At 46.4% G+C, this 21,271-nt stretch overlaps 1 protein-coding gene across 1 annotated transcript in view; it reads right to left on the minus strand.

The window, feature by feature from the left end:
• Window positions 1-188: 188 nt before the first annotated feature.
• LOC118234115 (brefeldin A-inhibited guanine nucleotide-exchange protein 1-like) overlaps window positions 189-21,271 on the minus strand; it is a 39,007-nt gene continuing 17,924 nt past the window's right edge. The window contains exons 9-39 of the mRNA XM_035430458.1: window positions 21,125-21,258; window positions 19,147-19,381; window positions 18,937-19,036; window positions 18,680-18,819; window positions 18,260-18,368; window positions 16,294-16,492; window positions 15,943-16,054; window positions 14,846-15,051; window positions 14,299-14,383; window positions 13,468-13,633; window positions 13,045-13,196; window positions 11,132-11,260; window positions 10,504-10,662; window positions 9,842-9,986; window positions 9,647-9,737; window positions 9,363-9,403; window positions 8,466-8,635; window positions 8,001-8,152; window positions 7,188-7,360; window positions 6,699-6,859; window positions 6,028-6,158; window positions 5,581-5,710; window positions 5,223-5,358; window positions 4,753-4,891; window positions 4,450-4,522; window positions 3,973-4,111; window positions 3,546-3,685; window positions 2,950-3,118; window positions 2,429-2,567; window positions 1,623-1,740; window positions 189-1,009 (exon numbers count right to left, since the gene is read on the minus strand). Coding sequence (XP_035286349.1) covers window positions 845-1,009; window positions 1,623-1,740; window positions 2,429-2,567; window positions 2,950-3,118; window positions 3,546-3,685; window positions 3,973-4,111; window positions 4,450-4,522; window positions 4,753-4,891; window positions 5,223-5,358; window positions 5,581-5,710; window positions 6,028-6,158; window positions 6,699-6,859; window positions 7,188-7,360; window positions 8,001-8,152; window positions 8,466-8,635; window positions 9,363-9,403; window positions 9,647-9,737; window positions 9,842-9,986; window positions 10,504-10,662; window positions 11,132-11,260; window positions 13,045-13,196; window positions 13,468-13,633; window positions 14,299-14,383; window positions 14,846-15,051; window positions 15,943-16,054; window positions 16,294-16,492; window positions 18,260-18,368; window positions 18,680-18,819; window positions 18,937-19,036; window positions 19,147-19,381; window positions 21,125-21,258 — 4,338 coding nt within the window. The 3' untranslated portion in view covers window positions 189-844. The remainder of the gene's footprint in view (window positions 1,010-1,622; window positions 1,741-2,428; window positions 2,568-2,949; window positions 3,119-3,545; window positions 3,686-3,972; window positions 4,112-4,449; window positions 4,523-4,752; window positions 4,892-5,222; window positions 5,359-5,580; window positions 5,711-6,027; window positions 6,159-6,698; window positions 6,860-7,187; window positions 7,361-8,000; window positions 8,153-8,465; window positions 8,636-9,362; window positions 9,404-9,646; window positions 9,738-9,841; window positions 9,987-10,503; window positions 10,663-11,131; window positions 11,261-13,044; window positions 13,197-13,467; window positions 13,634-14,298; window positions 14,384-14,845; window positions 15,052-15,942; window positions 16,055-16,293; window positions 16,493-18,259; window positions 18,369-18,679; window positions 18,820-18,936; window positions 19,037-19,146; window positions 19,382-21,124; window positions 21,259-21,271) is intronic.

Here is a 21,271-nt window from a genome sequence, read left to right on the forward strand (position 1 = left end):
GTCTTAATAGTTTTTGCCCAGTTGATAATTATCACAATTTAAGTATGAGGGTAAATGTAAATTCTGTCCTGGGATTGCAGCTAGTGCCAATTCAACAGACAACATTCTGTTATGCTACAAATGGTCTATTGAAGAGAAAGTTCAATGGTTTGCAACAACTGCAAAAATGAGTAACCAAAAATGGTTTGAACTGCAAAAATGAGTTCAAAAATTTTATTAACCTTCAACTTCATTAGAATGTAGCGTGATGATAACCTGTATTTGTACAGTTGTACAAGATTCGTGTTTTTACATATAAAACTTTACATTACTGTACCATATACATTTTACCTGTCGGTTTTCTGCATCAACATAAGCCAAGGTGCTTCAGATCAGCAGTTCACTTTCAAAAGCACAAACATTCGTTCACATTTTCATTACATTCCCCAAAAGACCCCACACCCGTTTAGTTTATACATGTATAATTACATTTCCAATTTTGTACACTTACAGTGAAAGCTACATCAAATGTCTGAGACGGATCCGTGCCCGTGGAGGCGCAATTCAGATTAGTGGGAAATATTCAATTCCAGTTTTTTTAAATAAAAGCTTCTGTACATATAAAACTGAATAATTTATACTATCCACCTGCATCGTATCAGCCAATAGCAGCCCTCCGTCACACAACCTGACAGAGTAACTCCGTTTAAAGTGAAAATTCCCAGTGCAATCGGTAAATAAGAGTGCAGCAAATTCTTTGAAATTAAGAAATAGTACAAAATTAAATTATTGCAACCAAAAAAACCAAAACAAAAAAAAACTGCCACCTCTGGCTCTCAGCTCCTCCTTCCTGATTGGTTGGCCATCACTGGCTCCCTGCCACTCTCTCCTGATTGGCTGGCTGAGAGATGCTGAAGAGGGTTCCAATGCGCAGGTAGAACTTTCGTAGGACGGCTCGTAGCTCCGGAATGAGGTCAAACTGCATGACCTCACACATGAGCGGGTAATACCTGCAGGCGTGGGCCTTGAACTACATGTGGACAGACAGACAGACAGAGTCAGACACCACATTGGGTGTGGAAACCTTTTCATGACAGGGGTCTCGGCACTTGTTTTGGCTTTAGCCAAAAATTACCAGGAGATTCTACATCTCCACTCAGGTTTATGAAATGCAGCAGTTCGCAGTGCTGCCTGGACATCAAAAGAAGCTGATTACACTCGTTCTGCACCTGTTTGCTCCTACTTGTTTTATTGAGCTGCAACTAAACCAATCTACAAACAGTACTGACACTTTCTGACAGGTAATGAAAATACCTAGGTGTACCACTAGGTGGCAAAAAGAGATTGGCACAGTGGAACAAAGGATGGATGTGTGCTCTCCAGCACAAAAACAAGCCAGGGGTTTTTGGGTGTTTCTTAAAACTGCAAATTCAGGACAAAACCTTCCAACAGAGGAGGAAAAAGCAACACTTCACCCAAAGACTCTTCTGTCTGGCCATCAAGAACATGACGCACAAGCAGAAAACATGGTGTGCTTTTTATGAATGGCTGAACACAAACATTTCAGCGTAATGCGTCCTATTTTGTGGAGTCTGCTTTCTCTTCCTCATTGGACATTTATTTTCACGAACAGCCAAACCTACCCTGTCGTCACTGATCTTCATGACCTTGGTGAGAAAGAGGAGGAGGAGGTTGGTCCAGGCCTCTCTGTGGCTCTCGGAGGTCAGAACCAGGAAGTACTGCAGGGCCTCACAGCACACACTGATGGGAGAGTGGGAGGGGTTTGGGTATGAATAATGTAACCTCCCTTATCAGGCTCATAAACTTACAGCACTATGATCCCTGCCCTGGCTGACTCTTATGTGAGATAAGTCACACAAGACTTACCCTCCATAAGACTTAAGACATTAATTCCAGGGATGTGCTTTGCTAATAAACCAACAGTTACTTGTGATTAAGTAACTTGTAAAGATGGGGCTCCAATTTCAGCCTTAAACCCTCAAACTCAAAGCTGTCTAGAATATAGTCATAATTCATTTTTTTAAATCCTAAAAATACTACAAAAAATCCTGCAGACTGCAACAATACAGTCCTGTCTGGCCCCTCATGAATATTCATAAACTGTAATGCAGCACTGGAAACTAGTTAACATCCAGCACTTCCATGGTTGCCATAGTAGGAACACAGGAGCCAGCCACCTGCTTCCCATAGAGCAGTGATCTCCATTCCTGGCCCAGGAGGGCCTCCGGGTCTGCTGGCTTTTGTTTTCCCCTTAATATCAGCAGCCAATTCAGACCCAAGAAACCAGGTGAGGTAACCGTGTAATCTACTGTTTTTAATTGATCAATTAAGTGCTGAGTAACAACAAAATCCAGCTGACTCAGCGGTCCATTAGGGCCATGAATGAAGGTCACCGCCACAGGGAATGTGGGGTGCTGGCGGGTCTTACTTCAGCAGTCGCGTTTGGACCTCCTCCCAGGCAGGGCGGCGCTCTTCGTCGGCGTACATGCGGAACAGGATGCGGAGGCTGCAGGCCAGGCTCCCCGTCTCCTGCTTCAGGAGGTTGGGCTTGGACTTCCCTTTAAAGCCTGAACACAGAGAGCAGCGGAGAGAAATGCTCACCTGCAGCCTTTAAAACACAGGCAAAGAGACGTACGCTAACCTACAACCTATAATAACGCCAGAGAGGTACGCTAACCTACAGCCTATAATAACGCCAGAGAAGTACGCTAACCTTCAGCCTATAATAACACACAGCCAAAGAGGTATACAACGGGTCTCTCTAAGCATGGAGTGGCTAACAGATCAGCCACTGGATGTAGTGAATAATGGAATCCGTATATGGATGGAGTGGCTAATGGAACAGATCTGTATGTGTATGGAGTGGCTAATGGAGCAGATTAGCCTATGGATGGAGCAGCAGGTGGAACAGATCTGTGTACAGATGGATAGGCTGGGGCAGAGACCCACCTGCCCTCCAGAGCGCGGTCCTCTGCTCGTGGTTGGAGTTGAAGGCCTTGGCGAAGCGGTGCGACTCCAGCAGGCAGTCCAGCAGCTTAAACAGCTGCTCTGAGGACAGGTGGCGATACATTCCCTGGTCCTGGAGCTCCACGCTGGTCTCTGCATCCAGAGCATCTCTCTGGAGACCCCAAAATGCACACGCACGCGCGCACAGACACACATGCACAGTAGCTCATCAGAAAATAATACATCTGAATGGGTAAACAGGGACAGTATTCAAACTTTATGGAAAGTACAGTCCGGTTAAATGACTTATTCACCCTCACTCTTTGTATAACCCTGTAAAGCCACTGAAAAAAAATCCATCTGGTACCTCTCTATGGTGGAGGGGGGCTTATATGTCCAGGAACACTGAACTCCACATTCAGTCTTCTACTTACAGTATCTGTCAGCTTGCCTCACTCACTCACACTGATGGGCAGGCAGGCAGACAGACAGACAGACAGACAGACAGACAGACAGACAGACAGACAGACAGACAGGCAGACAGACAGGCAGACAGGCAGACAGGCAGACAGGCAGACAGGCAGACAGACATATGTTACCTGGGCAGCCGCTAGGTTCTCTGCGTCCTCCTTGCGGCTGGTGGTGGGGAAGAAGACGATGTTGTCGATGGTCTGGATGAGCTCCAGCTGCACCACGCACTTGATGAGCAGCGCAGAGAACAGCCGCTGCTCCTGAGCCTCTGCAGCACACACAGAAGGGCTTTAGTACCTGGCCAGCTAACCACAACCTCACGGGTTCAAACCCCACAGGGGCAACTGCCAGTCTGAGAAAGGCACGCAACCAAAACCACCCCATGAGTATTGAGAATTATTAATTTGACGAGGTACAACTTTAAAAATGGACACTGGTGCATCCAGCACATTGCAGCAGAGTTGGCTCAGATTTATTTTTACCTGTAGTCTTTGGGCAGGTCTGAGCAATACTACACAAATTCTTCAAAAGTTTTATTGTAGTCTTGGGACTCACTGGCTCGCAGGCTGTCCTCGTATGTGCCCGAGCCTGCGCTCTGCCCCGGGCTCTCAATGGACAGCTTCTCAGTGCTACTGGCAGACTGCTGATCCTCACCGCCTGCCTGGATGTCCAGGGACTTCTGGGAAATTGAGTCCTGAGGATACAGGTCAGAGGGCAGCTTATGTCACAGCTAATCAAGTTCAACCTCCATTCATATATGATCCCACAAAATAAATATCTAATCTTATAAACAAGACATTTAATAAGAAATCAGCCTGTGGTCTTTTATAACATAGATTTGATCAGGTGATCAGTGAGGCTTCATGAACTCCAAGACGGGTGGAGCCACCAGCATCTCACTGATTTCAACCAATCAGTTTTGACTGGTTCATAAACATGAGTGATAGAGATCACGTAGTTGGCCCAGCCATTATGGGCTCCTCCCTCCATTAGTAGCGACCAGTACAGAGAGCACTGGGCCCGTGTGTTTACCGGCTGTCTGTCCGTCTGGTCCGGCCGGGCTGCAGAGTCCAAGTCTGATGCTGCTGGTCTCCAAGTCAACAGCCTGTAAAGAGAAACAGGGTGTTCACCAGCTGAAATGTACATCCACACTTCCAGCCTCACACTTGATCAGCCACTGTCTGCTCCACAGTACCAGTGTGAGCAGTTAAGTGTGTCCACAGAGTCTATCGGACAGTTTTAAATGTAATAAAGTCTGATGGAAAAGACCTTGAGACTTGGCAAGTTAAATAGAGTATCACAGTAATTCACAGTTAATAATAAATTCTCCCTCACGTGTGTGGGATGGTGGTTTTGAAGATGTCCAGCATGCAGTTGCAGATCTTGTCCCAGGTGTCGGGGCTGAACTTCTCCCCGTTCAGGAAGACCACGTTCTCCAGGCAGTTGGTGCCTGACCGGGCCAGCTGCTCATTGTCTGAGGCCAAGGGAGAGAGAGCAGACAGCCATTATTTAATGGGAACAGTCACTGGACCGTTTTCCATGCCAATAACACATCTTGAATTTTAATGTGTGTAAGAGAGATGGAGTGAAAGACCACGCGATGAGAGAGAATGAGACAGAGAAAGAAAGAGAGAGAGAGAGAGAGAGAGAGAGAGAATAATGCTACGTGGAACTGCTAATGAAATACTAAAATGTTTGATTTGCTCACTCTTGTGTGTCCCCATAAATGTAATGTATCTGAATAGCCGCAGTGTTAATGGGGTGTAAGTAACAACGTGCAAATGAAAGGTTCGCCCCTCACTCACCTTGCTGGACGCACCAGAAGAGCTGGGAGAGGATGTCGTCCAGGAGCACGTGGTTGAGCGACTCAAAGTGCTGGGTGAACACGTCGCAGATGGCGTACAGCGCGTGGTTACAGGTGGTGGTCATCCACTCCGCTTTCTGCGGCCATTACACAAACACAGGGAAAACGTTACTGCAGCTGAACAGCGTGTGTGTGCGTGTGTGCGTGTGAGCGTGTGTGTGCGTGTGTGTGTGCGCGAATGTATGCGTGTGTATGCGTGTGTGTGCGTGTGTGTGTATGTGTGTGTGTGTATGTGCGTGAGTGTGTGTGTGTGTGTGTGTGTGTGCGTGTGTGTGTGCGTGTGACGAAGACCTGCTCACCTCGGTCTGCTGCTCTGGGAGCTTCATGTTGTCGAAGATCCTGAAGATGATCCTGAACAGGTCCTGCCACCAGTGCTGCTGGTACATGTGTCCGTAGGTCTTCATGATCTCGAACATCACTGTGAGACCCCTGCCACGCCCCCATACCACAGTTAAACCTCTGAAACCTGGTCTCTCCACATCATTCTCTTCTGTTCTTTCATTTCTTAGAATCCAAAAATCTTTGGTGGCATCATAAACAACACAAAGTAACAGCACTCAAGATATAAAAATACAGGCTACTAATCGGAGTCAAATAAAGTATTTTCTCAAAATGTAAGTCAGGAACAGGAAGTCCAGGAACTTCATCCTTCATTTGGTCATTCATTCATTTCTTGTGCAAGGCGAACAGTGTGGAAAGCAGTTTTGGGACTTTTATTTTGAAAGATGGGAGCCCCTATCTCTTACCTGGTCCTCACATCCAGTTTACACCTGTTGATGATGCAGGAGAGCTCGAACAGGACGGGGAACCAGCCTCGCACCCACACCCGATCCTCCGGGGCCACGTTCATGTCGTCGCTGGTATAGTCTTTGAAAGCCTGGCCAGGGGAACAGGAAGGGGCGTGTCAGAACTTCCCGTCATCGCGAAGGGACAATGAGCCTTCACGAACCCCTATGTTGCAGCACCTATCATCGGCTGTCAGTCACAGCTGTCAATGGACCAATCATTTACACTACATTTACATTTAACCAATCAGGAGACCCTTTATTTCTCAGCAATTTAACACACAGCGCAGGCAATCAAGCTAGAGGAACACCAGTTCAGCTGGCAGAAATTGACAAACATAATTGAAACACCCATTGTGAATATATATTGTGTTAAAAACAGCCGTGATAAACATTGTCAATCATAACTGGACCACTGAACAGAACATATTGAACCAATTTCATGGTATTACAGCTTAATGCTAATTAGGAAGAGCACCAGTAGTTAAGATGTGGCTCAAGATCAGTACAGCTTACAATGCAAGGAGAGAGAGGAGTCAACCAACTCAAGTTTAGCAGCCAGTAAATGTCACCCCGGGCCATGTGCAGAACCTGCTCAGGGGACCCTGCTTCACCTGCGGCCTTCGCCTCACCTGCGGTCGCTCGGATACGTATTTGGCGCAGTGCCGGATCAGGCGGATGGACTCCATGCTGGTGTCGGGGAAGGAGGCGTTGCAGGCGAACTCCGACAGGCACTTGACCGCGTCCTGGAAGGAGTCGATGGAGGCGGTGAAGTGCCTCTCGAACACGTTCGCTGGGAGGAGCCAGAACGACAGCGCTAAATTCAGGGCACTTTTTAGAGCACTTTCATCCTTTACATTTCTGCAGTCCTAGCAGTTTTTCTCCTGGCAGGTTCAGCGAAACAAAATTAAATCTTCATAACACAGTATGCAAAATCTTTGCATCTGGCAATTTTTTCATCTTATTTTTTTTACTTACATAAATGATCAAATGAAATGGAAAATGTAAGAAAATTAAATAAAAAATGAAAGAATTAAATTGGGGGGGGGGGGGGTTGCATAATAACAGGCAGATATAACCGCTTCCACCCACAGAGAGGCAGAGAATGAAGCGTGGCTTACTGACGATGTGGCCGGTGGTCTGGAAGGCCAGCTCCACGATGCTCTCGTCCTGGTCCGAGGCGGCCAGGTGGAAGACGGAGAAGATGTTCTTCCAGCCCGAGCGGATGTTCCCCGCCTGGGAGTTCACCATCTGCGCGATGCAGCGCACCACCATGTCCCGGATCGTGGGCGACCTGCTCGGAGAAAAGCACGGGCGACCGCGCAGGAGTCCACCCTCAATAACCGCACGGTCAAGGAACGGGACCAGCGGTCAGACCGCGCGTGGGCCTCATGTTCCAGAAATACAGACTGCACAGCGGGTCGACCATTCGGTTTCTGAGTGGGACTGGGCAGAAGCACAGTTGTGGCAGTTCGGGAACTTGACCCCGTGAGGGTTGCAGGCTTGAATCCTGCGGTACTGTTGTCGCACCCTTAAGCAAGCCACTAACCCCACACTGCTCAGGTAGAACATTAGCGACTGTGTGAGCAGTTAATACGAGGTACCTGAGCGATGCCGGTCACCCTGAACGAGGGCGTCGGTGATGCAGACTGAACGGAATAAATCACTGGCGCTAAAGTGAGGGGCTGCCTGTCACAGCACAGCTCCCCCCCCGACCTCCGCCTCCCACTCAGCCTAATGAACTGAGCGCCGGGAGTCTTCAGTCTCAGGGCTTTACATGCTATTAGCCAAACGACCCGGCTGATTAATCACTCCTCTGTGAGTCACCTACCCCGGGGTTAAGCGATACACACCGTGGTGAGACGCAGAGTGTGAGACCACACACCGCCTTTAGAAAGAGACAGGAGGGTTAATGAGTAATGGGAGCCCTGTACCTGTTCTTCTTCATGATGTGTTCGAAGGGCCGGAGGAAGTCCTTCTGGAACCTGAAGTTGGCCAGCTCGCCCTTCTCCAGAAACTTCATGGACAGCTGCCTCAGGGAGTCCACGGCAAAGATGGCCACGTCCTCATTAGGATTGCAGCCCACCTGAGGCATTCATACATAATACAATAAAACTTTAAGGCTCAAGAATTATGAAGCAGCAACAGCCACAAGAATCAGAGTTTAGCTCTAAATCCAATTAATATATAATTTAATAAAATTACCATAATTTATCATAATTATACACCTTTCTAGGTGCACAAGGTATATAAAAATTGTAATAACAATAATATTAATACAAAAAATAATAATTATTACTGTTATAATTATAGTACTGTACTAGCGCGTAGCCCATAGTGTTTTGAGTAGAGACTCTGGCCTCACACAGTAACTCTGTAAGAACAGTAGGACAGTAGACCTTGTTGAAGTGATCTCCGATGACCTCCCAGATCCGGGACCACTGCAGCCTGATGCGGCCCATGTTGTAGTAGGAGATCTCCACAATCTTCTGCAGGCTGAACATGCGGGGGTGCATGGGGGAGGCCAGCTCGTCCATCGACACAGCGCACAGCCAGCGCACGAAGTCCACTGCGGGAGAAAACGCAGACGCCTTAACGCCCCACTGAGAGAGCGCGACTCGCCCCCCCCCGCCGCTCAGAAAGCATGACTCGCCCCCCCCCCCCGCCTGTCCCCTCCGCTGCCCCCACAGAGCAGAGCTCTGCCGAGCACAGATCCCCCCCCTTCCAGAAGGTAGCAATTTGGGAGAGGGTACAGATTGTTCTCTTTTATTCTCAGCCAACCAGCTGTTCCTTTTGGGTGTGTCACGAGGAGGAAGATTTGAAATTCAGCATGGCAAAAGAAGAGTGAACACATCTGCGCAAATCTAAAATCTATATTGAAAGCTAATTTTTATGCAGAAAATTCATTTAGTTCCTGCATTCCCCCAGAAGTACTGATTCACAAAGAAATAGCAGAAATTGTATGTTCTGTTCATTTTCTAAAAATGTCTTCAGGAATGTTGCAGTCCAGGGTGTGCAGACACTGCGTCCTGGCTGACATTATTTGGGGTGCATTTGCTCAGAAAGAAAAATAGCTCAGAAAGTTTGCTGGCGTCGCCTGGTGAGCAGTAGGTACTGGGCGTCCTGCTGAGAAGCTAGAAGATTCAACACAACATTAAGCCAATTTCCATTCAGCTGGACTGTGAGAATGCCATTGTGACCCAACAGGGTCTGCATGAAATACTGTAATAAAAAAATTTGAGTTTACTACACGACACTAAATAATAAATGTGTAAATAAAAATATAAGATACTCACCAACTGCATTGCCATCCAGCCTGATGGAACCTGTAAATATTCTAAGAAGAGCAATAAACAAATAAACAACCAACACAAGGTAAGGTGTTCTGTGATTCAGTACAGTACATCTCAGTCACTAAATGTAAACAATGTCATAACATTAATATAAAGAGAGATTTACGTTTTCATTCACACAGCTGATACTGTCATAATAAAAAAAGTTTCTCATAAAAACAGAAATAAAATGAATCAAAGCATAAGTCCACAGCTGGGAACGTCTGTGTGAGGGAGAAACAGCGTACCTGTCCACAGCGACCACGACGCTCTGCGAGCTCGTCTCTCCGATGGACTCCTGTATGCTCGCTATCTGCTTCCTGTCCACGTTCCCACCGACTGTCAGTCAAACCAGGAGAAAACGCAGAGTTTCAGCGCTCAGCACGCAACCACAAATCGGCTTACTCCACAGAGTGGACTGACAGGACAGAGGCGGGGCTCACCCAGGCCCAGGTACTCGTCCGAGTTCTGCTCCCGGCTGTGGGCGAGGAAGCCGTCCCTGCCCCGCACCGTGCCCGAGATGTAGCGCGTCTTCACGCCCGTGCCAATCAGCTGCGCCAGCTCCAGCTGGCTGATGCACTTCAGGATCTGCAGGGGTCACACAGTGCAACGCTTACTCAAACACACTAATCCCAGTCCGGGAAGACATTCCGGTCCACGTTTTCCAACTCTCTCTGAAGGGAATAGCCAGTCTCATCACTAATTATAACAACAGCGTATATTTGATTAGCTGAGGAAAGTAAGTCGTTAAATTTAGTGCTTTACAGTCACCACCATACACTTTACCAATTAACACATTATCATGTGCAGTACGTCTGAGCTTGAAAATAATCACAGCTTTCACAGATAGGAGAAATACACTGAAGCTCATTAATTTTGTCAAAGAAACCCTGGAAACAATGTTTTAGTTATTTTCCAAAGCACACACTGAGTAATCGGTCATCTCAAGACCAGATTTCTGAAATGTTTAATCTATCTGATAAAACACTCTCCTTGTGTAATCTTTCTTCACAGGAACACTGTAGGTTGCACTTTCAGCAGATGAGCGCGCCTGAATTCTGCCCTGTTCTGAGGTGGCGGGTGGTGGGTGATTGATTGGCGGTACCTCGTGCCAGGAGTTGCCCAGGTAGTTCCCGTCGGTGTGGGCGACCGTGATCAGGGTCTTGATGGTGTCGATGTTCTTCTGCTTCATCTCGCCGATGCCGGAGCTGGCCGTCAGCAGGGTGAAGCGGGCCAGCGCCTGCACGTACGCGTCCCGCTCCAGCTGCGGAGAACAGCGCCCCCGTCAGGCACAAAAAGCAACAAAGCGCCCGACGTTTCATTCAACATCCCCAGGCATGTTTTCTTTTTTAAAAGCCCTGCAGGGCAAGACATAATTGGCTGTAGCGTCGCCGGGGGAACAGAATGACTTCAGCCAGCAGTACGTCTGTGTCTCATCACATCCCTGCGACCTCCCCCTTTCAATCTGACCCCACATGAAACAGCCTCCATTAACACGACGCCTGCGTGGGCCTGCCTACGGAACCACGGAGTGAAAAGAAGCAGCAGCAGCTGACATCTCCAGTTCCGGAGGAGGGTGCACGCACGTTCCCCCACACCCAGAGACGGGGGTGAACACACTAAACAGAGGCCACATTAAAACAAATAAATAAATAAACCAAACACGGACTCGATGGAATCAGGTGTGTGACGGTGTGAAAAATGTCCCATGATGCACTGGTGGCGGGGCCTACCTGGATGGCGAAGATGCAGGCGATCCTGATGGCGCAGCGGATGCCCTCCAGGCAGAGCGAGGCCACCTCCGTGTGGTCGCAGTCCTGCAGTCCCACGCTGAAGGCCGCCAGGAAAGGCGTCCACGCCAGCTGCACAAACACAGAGGGGCCACGTGCTATCAACCGCACAGACACATCACTGTACCTAGCTGTGAGGGAGGCTAGCGCTATCAACTGCACAGACACATCACTGTAACTAGCTGTGAGGAGGCTAGCGCTATCAACTGCACAGACACATCACTGTAACTAGCTGTGAGGGAGGCTAGCGCTATCAACTGCACAGACACATCACTGTAACTAGCTGTGAGGGAGGCTAGCGCTATCAACTGCACAGAAACGGCACTGTAACTAGCTGTGAGGGGCTACACGCTATCCCGCAATGGCTATGGCTTTGCCCACAGAGAGTCTCTACAGGACTTAGCTGACTTCAGTGCCAAAATTCATTCAAATAAATCTATGATCGGTTTCAACACACTTTGTGCTGTCCATTCCTCTAGTAGTAACACATCAAACCACCCAAAACTACATTTTTTAGTTCCCACCTCAGATGAGCAAGTCGCTCATCTGAGGTGATACACAACAGCAAAGACTTCACACAGAATTCTGACCGACAGTTTAAGTTTCTGAGGGTGGACTTGTATTTGCAGCATTTTAATCAGGCATTACCGGATATGAGTGTCTGGCCTCAAACACAGCCCTGATGTTTAAAGGCATCACACTATATTAATCATTGCTAATTATTTTTTGTTTAATCATCTCCCTGTGATTTTAAGGGCAACTTACATGGTTTGTGCCTCACAAATATATTATATAGATTGAGATTTAATGAATAAATAAGTGGATTACTGAAGGACAATACAGCAAACGACCCATTTGGGGCTTAACTGAATCCCCTGGGGCTGGAAAATCTCATCTAGACCAACCGAAGCTGCGGCAGAAAAATCTCACTAATTGGAAGCAATGAGATCCTCAACCCAAACCTACAAGTAAGCAAAATAATTAGGCACATGAAGGAGCCGGGGCCCTTCTGTAATATTAATTGCCATCTTATGCAATGGCTAACGTCCAGAGCAATGTTCTACTGTGTGATTAGATTTTTATTCGGTAGAGCTGCTTCTGTAATAAGGTCCCTGGGTACAAGACCATTCCCTTAACCGTTACGTCACGTGCTGTGAGCGTAGCTCAGCGCTTTGAACAAAGCCCAGACATTTCTTACAGAAGAATCTTGAGTATACAGGCAGCTCAGCACCTTAAGCATGGGTGTGTGTGGTGTCACAGTAATAGAAGTTTCCAGTTCAGTACCTTAAACATGTATATGTGTGGAGTTACAGTGGTAGAAGGTTCCAGTTCAGTACCTTAAACATGTATATGTGTGGTGTTACAGTAATAGAAGGTTCTAGTTCAGTACCTTAAACATGTGCTTGTGTAGTGTTACAGTAATAGAAGGTTCTAGTTCAGTACCTTAAACATGTGCTTGTGTAGTGTTACAGTAATAGAAGGTTCTAGTTCAGTACCTTAAACATGTGCTTGTGTGATACAGTAATAGAAGGTTCTAGTTCAGTACCTTAAACATGTGCTTGTGTAGTGTTACAGTAATAGAAGGTTCTAGTTCAGTACCTTAAACATGTGCTTGTGTGATACAGTAATAGAAGGTTCTAGTTCAGTACCTTAAACATGTGCTTGTGTAGTGTTACAGTAATAGAAGGTTCTAGTTCAGTACCTTAAACATGTGCTTGTGTAGTGTTACAGTAATAGAAGGTTCTAGTTCAGTACCTTAAACATGTGCTTGCGTGATACAGTAATAGAAGGTTCTAGTTCAGTACCTTAAACGTGCTTGTGTAGTGTTACAGTAATAGAACGTTCTAGTTCAGTACCTTAAACATGGGCCGGACGTGCTCCAGGTGTGTGGCGCTGGTGAAGGGCGCCTGCACGTGGCTCACAGCCTCCATCAGGGCCTTGGCTGTCTTTGCCATCTGCTCCATCTCCACATTGTAGAGCAGCCTCCTCTGCTTCTCACTGGCCACACCTGGCGACCGGGAAACGGGTGTGACAATGCGGTCACACATTCTTTCACTTACTCACACGCGCACACACGCACACTCAACCCAACCGACGGACCAGGGCAGAAGCACCACCATGGGGCCACTCACACATTCATTTGGTTCCCCCCGCACATTCATTCACTCACTAGCATTGTTAAAATAGACCATCAGACTTATCTTTACAACCTGAAAAATATATATCATAACATAATTTAACATATTTCCTATGGATTTACACACAGAAATATAACCTACTTTGTTTATTTGATTTGATGGTTAGTTCTTTAGTTTCCTTCATAGCGATCTTCTTCCCTGCAATTTCATCATAGATAGCAGAGAGATACTCCTCTGGTAAATCCTTACTGTCGTTTATCCCTCTGTTCATTTTAATGTATTGTTCTTTTGTCATTTTGTTTTTAACCTGTGGGAGACAGAGAACAGAGACAGGGAGAGATCAGTTACACAGAAAGATAACATCACACCACGGGCAGTAGTGTACTATAGTGCTGAAGTGTCTGACTTCCCACAGTTCTCAAGAGAGGTATTTATACATGCAAGGTAGTAATAAGGGCAAGGTACCTAAATTGGATCAATTCTGTGAATATCCAGCTATTTAAGAAGATAAAATGGATAAATGTGGAAATAATGTAAACTGCTCAGGATAGATTTATCTGCCAAGTACAAATGAATATTAACGATAACATGAACTATTAATCACATGCAATTACATTTTCACATTTATATATCATTTTTTCCTGACAACTATATTTCTAGATTGACATATGCAAACTGGTATGTTAAGTATGAAGAAAAACTGAGGTGCAAACTCATAGAGCAGTGTATTTTTATAGTTTCATGTTCACATTTCATATATGGAGTCCTTTCATCATTTAACTGAGGAAGCAGTGACAGGAATATAAATCGAGTCCGGGGGGGGGGGGGGGGGGGGGGGTTTGGGGCGGGGGTATCTCACAGACTGCCGTGGCCGTGAGCTTCATCACTCTGTCATTGAGCAGTAACAAGTGGGCGGGGGGCGGGGGGGGGGGGGGGGGGGGGGTTCGAGTGAATGTAGCCCCATCAGCTCACCTGCGGGCTGTGCAGGTCTGTCGTCAGCATGATGATGGAGTAGGCCAGCACGTAGGCCGTGTCCGCGCTGGCAAACAGCGTTTGCCTGGGAAGAGACCGGCACAAACGCATCACTTATGCAAACTACCAAAGCAAGAGACGAGCACAAACACTGAATTTACAAAGCAAACTACCAAAGCAAGAGACGAGCACAAATACTACATTTACAAAGCAAACTACCAAAGCAAACTGGCAAAAACAATCAGATTCATTTGCCTCAGAGAGTCAGAGCATGGAGGTGTCACAGAGTGGGAATATAAATGTCACACTGATGTGTTGGCAATTTAAACAGACAAAAAAAAAAGGATTCAGACAGAGCTTCAGAATATGAGGGTGTTGGACGTTAGCGTGCTAGTGCCTGAGGGCATTGGGGCAGCATTGGGACTGGGTGTTGGGTTGTTGAGATGTCAGGGCGTGAAAGTGTTGGGGTACCAGCGCATCAGGACGTTTGGGTACCAGGACTTGAAGGATTCATTCCGTTGGGGTTGACCTTTGGGGCGCGACTCACCCTTGGTTACACTCCAGATATCTGGCGGCGAATTTCTCCATGAGGCGGTCGATCTTCTGCGCTTCGCCGGGGAGACGGAAGCCCTCCAGGAACAGGCGCAGCGCGGACACAAAGTCCTTCCCCTGGTAGTCCATCTGGTCCACGTAGGCGTACATCACCTCTTTGGTAAAGCGCTCGTTGTCCCCGAGGAACTCGCCCACCTGAGTCTGTGGACAGGAGGTCAGATTCGCCGGTCAGGCACGTGGGCGTGGCAGGAGGGGACCCTGTGGGTCACCCTCTCTCTCCCAGCTCTCAGATCTCATTTTAACTCCAGTCTCCCGAGGTAAAAACAACAGGAGGGGTGTTCTCTTTCAATGTCTGCTCCTCAACGTTAGATAATCAATTCAAGACAAGAAATCAATTAACTAGTGGCGTAGTGACTAAGCTGTGCTTGAATCACAAGGTCACAAGTTTGAATGGCAGAGGGAACTTAATGAGCAAAGTGCTTAATTTGAGTCGTTTCAGCATATATCCACCGGTACAAATGGATTAACCTTTGTAAACCAAGCCTTAGATAGAGAGTTCTGGTCAAACAACCACTTAATAGTAATCTCCAACTTCTTTTCAAAAACCTGAAAGAAGTCCTGGTGAACATGCCCATGTTGTTGAACAGAGCAGGTGTTAAGGCATACATAATAGAGACTTTACAGCTTACTCAAGGAGCACACTATATCTCAAACATAGCTGCATTTGAGATCTAAATTTGTTCTTGTGATTTTTTTAAATTTAATTTCAGATACAAACTGGATGTATGATGATGAATAAGCCAGGTAAAAGGATGTCTGGCTGCAGCTGAACAAAGTCATACATATGGAAGTGTTCTTAGATCACTGATATACTACCAAAGTGACCAGCCACTGAGTGGTGGTTGCAGTAATGAGATCTCACCACTACAGGCACTGACGGACAAGAAACTTGGATGTTTGGACTGTTATCAACTGCCGATTTGTTTATTGTTTTAATTCCTTTACTGCCATGTTGGCACGCTGTAAGTCAAACTGATATAAATATTCAGAGTGAGTCCAGCACAATTGAGAGTGTCTAATAGAGAACCTCACAGAATCTAGTCGCTCCTCCTGGTGTAGAAATTGGGCGATGTCTTCTGAGCTGATACCCAACATGCCTTGCTCTTGCAGATACTGGATGCCCCTTTTTGGTTTCTTGTTGAACCTGTATGGGAGAGAGAGGGATGATGCTGGACTGTCACTTTACCTGACGTTGAGTTGTCATTGGTTAACTAATTGGAGTGTAACACGACTGCTCTATATTCAAAGTAAGATGTTGAAATGTCATTGGGTTAAGTCTTCAAAGTGCCTTCAGCACAATCTTTTGTCGGTTAAGTGCTTTGGGCATGCTACCACAACTTCCTCATTCAAGGGTCAGAGGTCAGCAAGTGAGAGGTCACTCACAGGTCGATGCCTTGCTCGATAATCTCTTTCTGCTGCTTGAGGACCTCGAACTGCTCGGGGTTGTCGTTGCCGGACGTCTGCGTGCTGTAGCTGCCGATGCCCGAGGAGGCAGAGTCCAGGGAGTTGACGCTGCCGTAGTGGTTGATGCTCTCGGCGGGTCTGGGCTCGCCCGGCTCCTGATCCGAGGGCTTCTCCTGGCCTGCAAGCAGGGAAACCAGACACACGTAGCACTGTGAGGAACCCGGGTGGTCCATTCCCCTGTCCTTCTACAGCACCCTCAGCAACAAAAATGGGCACTGCCAAAACGGCCAGAAATTAAATGAATCGTTCTGATACTAAATGCCGTAGCATTGTACCTGCTATAAGCACCAGGTGTGTTTACAGTGAATAGGTATAGGTCTTTAATGTAATGTACTATGGTGCCTGCTATAAGCCTCAGTTGTGTTTGTAGTGAATAGGTATAGGTCCTTGATGTAATGTAATATGGAGCCGGCTATAAGCCTCAGTTGTGTTTATAGTGAATAGGTATAGGTCTTTGATGTAATGTGGTATGTGGGGAAACAGACGGCCTGCACCCAGATCTCCTTACACAATGGAAAATAAGCCTAAGTTGTGTTTGTTGTGAATAGGTATAGGTTTGTGACGTAATGTAGTATGGTGCCTGCTATAAGCCTCAGTTGTGTTTACAGAGAACAGGTACAGGAGTGTGACATGACATAGCATGGTGCCCACTATAAGACTCAGCTGTGTTTCTAATGAACAGACATAAGTGTCATTTTTCTTCTTTTATAATGTTCCTTCAGGCTTTACATTTTCACACATTTTCATTTGTCTTCACATTGCATCCGGAGAGAGGTGTTGTCCTGGACAGAAGCAGGTGAGCTGAGCTAGAGCAGTAACACAATCCACAGGCTGTGGGGAAACAGACGGCCTCTGCACACAGATCTCCTTACACACTGGAAAGCGTCTGAAATATTAACAACGTGGACATGGTAACGCGAGCATCCCTCTTTTGAGCGCGTAGAGAACATTGAGGGGTGGGGGGTGGGGGTGCAGTGTGGGCAGAGCAACGCTCTCCTGCACTTTAATCAGGAGGAGGGGAGCGGTCTGTAGGCTATCACGTGCACATAAATGGGAGAAGGGATTGATATTCACAGCAGGGTGATAGGGAACTAATCACACCTCTCCAGACTGCTCTTGTAAACATCTGAAATATGGGGTGTAATTACAGAGCTGGTACAACACAGAGGACATTATAGTACGGGGGAAAACACTGATACAGCTGCCGAATAAATGGTAACCCACTCTTAAGGTAAACTAATTTAGAACGATCACCAAGGAACGTGAATCTTTTCATATAGTTACTATGGAAACCACATTCAAACCACACATACATTCTCTTTCTATATCTACGGTTACCTGCTCTTCCTTTTGAAGTTGACCAATAAAAAAACAAAAAACAAAACTAATATCAGAAATAGCAGTGAGGAAAAGATAACTAACCTTATGGCACATTAAAATCAGCAAACATGACACAAAACAGTTTTGATTATTAACACAAAAAAGACTGCACAATCAATACTATTACAATACTTCTTAATTTTTCTTCCCTTGCTGTATTGCTCAAGTATTTGTCATCTCACTGGGGCAATCTGGTTACTTCCTGCTTTCCTGAGTAGAGTGCCATTATGACATCACAGACAAACAAGTCCTCAGCATCTGCCCTCTCAGCTGAATGAGCCAGACCCAAAGCCAAAGTAAAACGAGGTAACATTGGGCTGCCAAATTCACTGTGAACTCGGGAGTAGGACTAAACAAGGAGGAATAGTTTTTGCCCAGACAAGTCATCAGAGGGTGATTTGCTGACTGAGAAGTGGGATTTACGCAGGGTGGTCAGAGAGATGGACTGGAGTGTTATGGTGACATCACTGAGCAAAGCAGTAGTACATTAGTAATGAAGTCTTACCCAGGCTGGTCTGAGAGTTGGGGTTAATGTATTGGTCTTTACTCCACTCCACCATACACTTGAGGATGGACACCAGGCACTCCAACCCTTTCTTCCTCAGGCTGAGTTCCTGAAATAAATAGAGGTGGAGAGACTATCACTGCTCAAATCTACAGACTAAAACCCACAGAGACTATCACTGCTCAAATCTACACACTAAAACACAGAGAGACTATCACTGCTCAAATCTACAGACTAAAACATAGAGAGACTATCACTGCATTCTTGCAAATTCTACAAGAATTATGAAAATTAAAAAATTTTAAAATATCAGTTCTACACTCGTGAGAAGATGTCATCTCCCATGTTGAACAGTGGATTGACAGGTGGTAACCGAGAGACAGTGGCCGCTGCGTAGATGCATTTAAAAGAGTTTCTCACCTGACCCGGGGTCATGCCCAGCTCATGTCCCCCTCGGCCCTGCGCAATTTTCGACAGGTCGTTCACCAGCCTCTCGAATATGTTAGCAGCGTTCAAGTCACAGTCATAATTCACATAAATATCCACCACACTCTGCGCATCTGCAAAAACAGAACTGCCGTTATAACTGGGCCAGCATGATGACACTGGAGCATCACACAACAAGATAAAACTACAATCATCATCATCATCACCCTTTACACGCAGCTGAAACTCACCAGCACATATCCTGCTCAGAGTCTGAATCACCATCCATTTATGGTCGAAGGAGCTGGTGGACGTCTCCAAAATGTACAGAAAAATCTCCCTGAAGAACACCTGCAAGGCAAAAAATAAACACACACAAAAACTTTAAAGGTTACTCAACCCTAGAAGAGACACAGAGTTGAATATCTACTCCGTAAATAGAATATCTTTGATGGCGGTACCTCGATCTGCATCTTCAGATGGGTCTTGAAGTTGGACAGCAGGGTGAGGAAAATGGAGAGAGACAGGTCGAAGACCTCCGGGACCGAGGAGACGCCGTTCTTGGACAGCGCCACGCACAGGTACTGCTTGATGGCGTTGATGAACATCTCGTTGGTCTTGAAGATGGGCCCAGCGTTCTGCAGGATGGACAGGAGAAGCTGCAGGGACAGGACCTTTGACCTAAGCTCGTGAGACCTTCAACAGAAAGGAAACAAAACCAGGAATAATCATGAAATATGACTGCAGTCAATTCCACAATATTGAGGAACACGAAGCATGAGCACAAAGGGAGGTTTTTAGGCATCACAGTGCCAAATTGAGGACTCACTCCCAGAAACTGAGTACAGGTATATCAGGTTTATTAATGAAGCTTATATTTCTACATATTGCCTATTTTTACAGAAAGACATTTCATGAAACAGCTTAATGTTGAGGTTCCTTTCTGTAGGTTCAGTCTATCAGTAGACTGTTCTGATGTGGTATAATATTGTAATGTTATATTATCTCTAGGTATCCACCATTTTATTTTACTACATAAAGCAGACAGAAAAAAAGAGCAACAGCAATGGACCATTTCTGATAACCCACTCCATGTGATAAAAAAAGAGAAAAGAAAGACAGATAAGGTATTCCAGGTGAAAACCTTGATTGTTTATGGAAAATCAAAGCTTTGGCCACGGTAGTGTGTCGGTGTTATTTTTAGGAATATCGAACCCTAACATCTACCTTTTCACAGAATTGTAAAAATGAGAGACACTCGGATTGCACCTCTTTGTCAATAATCTTCTCCCCTTCACACCAAGAGATGTGTTCTGAACGCATCATCACAGATCTTCACAGAACCGCTGTTCTGAAAATGTTTACAGAACTCCCGCGTAACCATCTCTACGGCAACCCCGAGCACCATGGACACACAGATCGATTCCAGATCATCAGATCATTCCTGTCTTCCTCCAAAGACAGCTGTGTTTTCCTACAAAAACAGGTGGATTGTTCCCTCGTACAAAAAGAGTTTTCTTCTTGTACTATATAAAATGTGACATTTCAAAAAAATCTGTCCTTAGGCGGGACATATTTTTAGGACCAAATGTACAACCACTCAGCACAAATTTACCCTTTAAGTGTTTATTTCTCAATAATTATTTGGACGCAACCAAATACTGTCTAGATCCAGGTTCATTTCTCACATCCTGCTCCCCCCCCCCCTCTCCCCACTGCAAAATAACAAAGGAAGGTATCCTAGGAACCATGAGAGGGGGCAAAGCACATTGAGGATCTTTAATAATTAAGGAGAGGAAAATAATCATTTGGACAGTCTCGCTGCTGGCACCCAGGCACCACATCTATATTTATGCGTCCATTTTCTGGCTCGTTTGGCCTGTTTATTAAATGCTGCACTGTTCCCTTAAATGTTGGGCTGCTCCTGACATTTATTCAATCCTGGCAGCAGCAGGACTACCAAACGTCCGAGAAGATTGGAAAGATTTCATCCTTAACACAGCCTCCAACCCTGGCCCTGGAGAGGGAAAGGGTCTGCTGCTTTTCACCGCCAGCACAAAGATTAAAGCAGCTTTACATTACATTACAGGCATTTAGCAGACGCTCTTATCCAGAGCGACTTACATTGTATCCAAGTATACAGCTGGATATATACTGGAGCAATGCAGGTTAACTACCTTGTACCAAGGGTACAATGGCAGTGTTCAACTGGGGAATCGAACCTGCGACCTTTAGGTTACAAGACCAACTCCTTAGCCATTACACTACACTGCCGCCTATACATAGCTTATGACCCTCTTAACTGATTTCCTGGGTCAAAATCGGTGGGCAGCTTTATGGTGAAAGCAGAAGCCAGCAAACCTTGCGGTTCTCCTGGACCGGGTTTGGAAGCCCCCGTCTTATTGCCCTTTAGGCTCCTGAGCGGGATGGGGGTCTTACTTTGGGTCAGCGGGGCCGTCCGAAAGGGGCTTCATGGACAGCTTGCACAGGGAGCGGAACACCAGGAAGGCGTCCTTCTGCAGGATGTGGGAGAACTTGGCCCCCGGGGACGGACCGGTGGGGGTCCCCGAATCCTGGGAGAGAGAG

Source organism: Anguilla anguilla, chromosome 8 (genome assembly GCF_013347855.1).
Source record: "Anguilla anguilla isolate fAngAng1 chromosome 8, fAngAng1.pri, whole genome shotgun sequence".
NCBI lineage: Eukaryota > Metazoa > Chordata > Actinopteri > Anguilliformes > Anguillidae > Anguilla > Anguilla anguilla.